Raw genomic sequence first — 4,794 nt, 5'->3', positions numbered from 1 at the left:
GATACTAGTCACGTGACCTCGCTGACGCAACAGTATGTAACCAGAACTATGGAAAAGTCTTTAATAATTGACATATTCATAATATTAATGCAGAGATAAAATGTTGATTCTTTAAAGACTTTTCTGTTTTCTTAGGGTGTGTTTTAAACTTGTAAGAAGAAGATCCAAAGAAACCCATTAAAGATGGTGAAAGTGAAAAAAGTACAAAGAGCTCTGTACATTGAGTCATTTTGATGCATTAAGTTGTGCATCTAATGAGCACAATCTGAACACTTTTTCCTGTGTAGTACTTCCCAGGAAAAAATACTTTTTTAGAAAATTTTCCCTTTTTTTAAATCTTTTAGAATGAGTTATGAATACTATTATTAGTAATTACTATCACAAACAGCCCCCTGTAAGGCAGCATTTCTACTAGTGAATATAATTTTACATTCAACCTTTGTAGAAAGTCTTCATTTTTATATATGCATTTGATGTTTGTTTGGTTTGATTTGAAGTTTTATGCACTCGCTACAGTTCGAAGTCTCTGTAAATGAATATGAACATCTTTTAATGCTTATATTGTAAAAAAATGGTGTGAAAGTGTTTGACTACTATTATTCTAATTTTTTTTATTTAGATTTTATTTCCTATTCAGAATTTTATACATACAGTGAAAACAAAGTGTGACAAAGAAGTGTATGCTTTATTTGTTAAACAGATGTTTGTCGATGAGATTTAGTTGAAGACAAAAGCAGAAGACTTTCAAAACATTGTCCTCTATACTTGTGTTTCTACAACAGGCAGTTGCCATCCATTCAACTAAATTTCGTCATGAATACTCTGCCTAAACAATCTATCAAAGAATAAATCTTTGTCATTTTAGGAAGTTTCACTTGGAAACTGGCAATTGGTGTGTAAAGCTGGGGAGGAAGAATGCATTCACAAATTTCATAGAAATGTTGTAATTAAACCAGATGCAACTATCACAGTGAGTTTCTTTCATTCATACATTACTGTATTTAGTTATTTAATTAGCTGACTAATTTTAGAAATCCAATACCTTATACTTATTTACCATCCTGATGGTACAAGTGTAATGAAAGTTTCATAAATGCTGACCTAAAGATAATACATCTGAGAAAGATGTTGTGTAAATTGTTAGTTTAAAACAATAACAAGAGAAATGTTTCTCTTGTTATCTCATTATCTTATGCTCATTATCTATTAGAGCTTAGATATCGACACACCATGAGCAAAAAATGACACAAAATTATTGGTAATGTAGCTTCAACTTCTTATACTTTCTATGTTTTACAAAAAAAAGTCATTAGCTCATCTCAGTGTCATAGAAATAGCCTGTTATGCTTGTAGGTACTCTGTTGAGGTTTGAAACAGCTGTTGACTGCAAACCCCAAGAGTAATTTAACTTTTTTACCAATAAATATAGAAACTATATGTATGTACATGTAGGTGTGTGTGTGTGTTTATATCTGTATTATTTTGTGCATTTACCATTAGTTAAGTGGTTCAGTGCCAAAAACAAATTGTTTGGTTGTAAAAATAAACTAAGAGAAAGCTTGTTCCTTCAAGGTGATTGTATTGTTTTGTGATCAATCCAAAGTAAATATGTTAAAATCATAAAAATTGAAGCATGTATATTTTCTTCTTCACTTCTTAACCAACTATGTTAAAAACTGAACTTAGTATTTCTTGTTCATATTGTAACTAAGCTTTACATCATTCAACTCATGCTGGGCTACATTGGCTTTTTTCTTTAAATTGAATTCAACATTTAGGCACTCATTTCAGGTACTTTCGGTAAGGTTGTATCAATCATATGTCAATTGTTGCCTGTATCATAACATATCTCATTAGTAGTTAGTTATGTTTTTATTGTTACAAAATACTATTTATCATTTAGTTCATATTTTGACTGTTAATCTGCTGCCATCTTTATGGGAGTCCTAAAAAGGATTATGGTGGTACAAACTAGGGTTTGACTCTGGTTACTCTTGTTAGAAAGGCATGTATGATATCCAATTGTCTGAACTAACTAGTAATTTGAGTTAGATGATCATATAAACTACTAACTGTGACAGAGACGCACATTTCAACTTTATAGACTTGGACAAATATAATTAATTTTTCAAAAATTATACTCTGTTTTAGAAACATTAACTTTCACAATGTTCTACATGAAAATAAATTAAAATAGTTCAACAAAAATTTATTTTACCTTAACTATAAACTATGAAATGGTTTATCTATATAAAAAGAAGTATTGACATAATTAAAGACAGGTAACCCTCACTAAAAGGATATTTGGAAAATATTTATCTTCAATAATTATATAACAGTAGCAACAATAATATTCTGATTTCCAAAGTTATACTGTGGTTTAATATTAGCTTTCATTTGCATGTTTTTCTGACAACTTACTGGTAATGGCTGTCTGTTTCTTGCAATATTGTAAGTTGGGCTAATTATATTTAAATTTTACTTTTTTCTTAATTTTTAGTGTCAAGAGCATAACTTGTTACTTTTATGATACTTAATATTCCATCTTCTGTGTTTAATCTTTGTAGATTTGGAGTGCAGACAGTGGAGTTGCACACAATCCTTCAGAAGGTGACATTGTTATGAGAAACCAAAAATGGGTAACAGCTGAGATAAAGACAACAAAAATTCTGAATGCAGATGGTGAAGTAAGTGAAAACCTGATTTATATTATTGCCTTGACATGTTTTATGCTTTTAATTTCCAATATTAATGAAGATGCTATTCCAATATTAATGAAGATGCTATAGAAGATTCATTTATCAAGTTTCCGGAATTAAATTGTTTTGTGTCAATATGAAACTTGCAAATGCATTTAACTTAAAATAAAGAGGGGAAAAGTGTTGCTATTTTATTGTTAAAACAAAATCAAAATTTGCTTTGTAAAAAGAAAACGAATGTTACTAGTTATTATATATCTACATTATTTATTAAATTTATATCACATAATTACTTTGGTTGAGAGCCTTAAAAGTATAATATATCAATAATTATACCGTATAAATATACTTGAATAAAATTCAGTAGAATGAACACATTACCTGCTTTGTTACTCTGTAGAGGAATACAGAAAAATTTTTGATTGACCTTTAAACTTTATCTTAAGTCATCCTTTATCTCAATTTTTTTTTTCATTACAGGAGATAGCAAACCGTGAAACCACCAAAAAGCTGCTCAGTTCTTTATCAGAGACACTTTCAGAAAGTGGAGACTATCCAGAAGTTGATATTCAAGTCAGTGTTACACCAACAAAGTTTTTAACATTTTTGTATCTTGTGAATATTTATACATATTAAAAAAAAATCAATTAACAATAAACATTTTTACTAAAGTAAGCAGCATTATTTGTAATTATTATGATTATATTTTAATAACTTTTTGGCACATAATGTAACATTTTGATTAGTATACGAATACATGTTTAAGATATAAAGAAAAAGCCTTCTTTAACATATAAATTTTCTTTATAGACCTGGTTTAGTATTATTCAGTGCTTTAAGTATTTTCCTATTTATCTTATGTTTTACACAAGATACCTTTGCTCCTTTTTAGTTAATGCTTAATTTAAGTAGCTGTTGTTAATAATAATTTATAGATTGCTGTATATAAACTTTCCCTATGGTTCAGCAGTAAGCTTCAAAGCTTAAGATGCTGAAATTGGGTTTCAATCTCTGTGGCAGATAGCCAATTATTAAACTTTGTGCCAAAACAAAACAAAAAGAGATTGCTATCTAAAGATAAACTAAATATTAACTCTCTCAATACGTGCTTGGTCAATTTGACCTCTTTTTACTCATTTAAAGTCTTTATAGATTTAATACTTCTAACTTTCAGTATAGTGTGTATATCTTCACAAAATTTGGTAGTCTTTCAGTTGACATTATAAGTCTTTCACATACAAAAAATCATATTTTTAGTGAAGTATTTTTAATAAACTAAAATAAAGATTTGTCCATGATTATATTGAGTATTTGTTTTGAATAGTTCATATACAAAGTGATTTTCATGTTAAGATCAAAAATACTTTTCCTCTTCTCAAAAAATCTCAAATTTTTTTGTGTAATCCATAAAACCTCCTAAATACATTTTTAAATGTTTGTGTTTAGTGACACTGTATATTTTATCCATTATTTTCTCTACCCCATCTCTATACAGGATTGGTCAATTTGACCGACCTTGTAACCTCCAAAAAAAAATTGAAATAAATCTAAATTACCCTTTTTTTCTTTTAGAATGACTTCAACTTGTAACATGAAACTACATTCATTTACCCTAAGTACCTTTAAGCTTGTAACAGTATAACTGTATTTATAACTAAATTTTATTGTTTTATTGTGCTTTTGATTGCCCTTTGAACTTTGTCTAACTACTAGCTGCACCATTATAAGTAATAAATCAGTTCAGGAATGTGCAGCTGACGTTACGCTGTCGAATTACATTACCATGAGCCACTACGAACTGTTCTTGTGAGTGCCTTGTGAAACATTTTTATTATATTCCAAAGAAAGTACCCGGCTTCACTCGGGTTATTAGGTTGTTTATTCTAGATGGCTATGTCAGTGTGTGTGTGTATTCTGAACCCATTTTAGCATAAAAGTATAACCTATATTCTCTTACTCCTTTACGGGGTGTGACCTATTTATAAAGGTAACCTTCCTTCTGATTTGTTCTCCAGTTTTAAACTTAAATAATAAAAATTAAATTTCTTTAATTAACAAAGAATCTAAATTAGAAAACAAATTTTTTTTTTTTAAT

General features: G+C 28.7%; 1 protein-coding gene across 1 annotated transcript in view; it reads left to right on the top strand.

The window, feature by feature from the left end:
* The window catches only part of LOC106458036 (lamin Dm0-like), an 82,436-nt gene that overhangs the window by 71,444 nt on the left and 6,198 nt on the right, over positions 1-4,794 (top strand). The window contains exons 8-10 of the mRNA XM_022384166.1: positions 866-970; positions 2,568-2,687; positions 3,180-3,272. Of these exons, the coding sequence (XP_022239874.1) occupies positions 866-970; positions 2,568-2,687; positions 3,180-3,272 (318 nt within the window). The remainder of the gene's footprint in view (positions 1-865; positions 971-2,567; positions 2,688-3,179; positions 3,273-4,794) is intronic.

The sequence above is a fragment of the Limulus polyphemus genome, unplaced genomic scaffold, assembly GCF_000517525.1.
Source record: "Limulus polyphemus unplaced genomic scaffold, Limulus_polyphemus-2.1.2 Scaffold407, whole genome shotgun sequence".
In the NCBI taxonomy this organism is placed as follows: Eukaryota; Metazoa; Arthropoda; class Merostomata; order Xiphosura; family Limulidae; genus Limulus; species Limulus polyphemus.
This window is presented reverse-complemented; position numbering and strand designations above follow the sequence as displayed.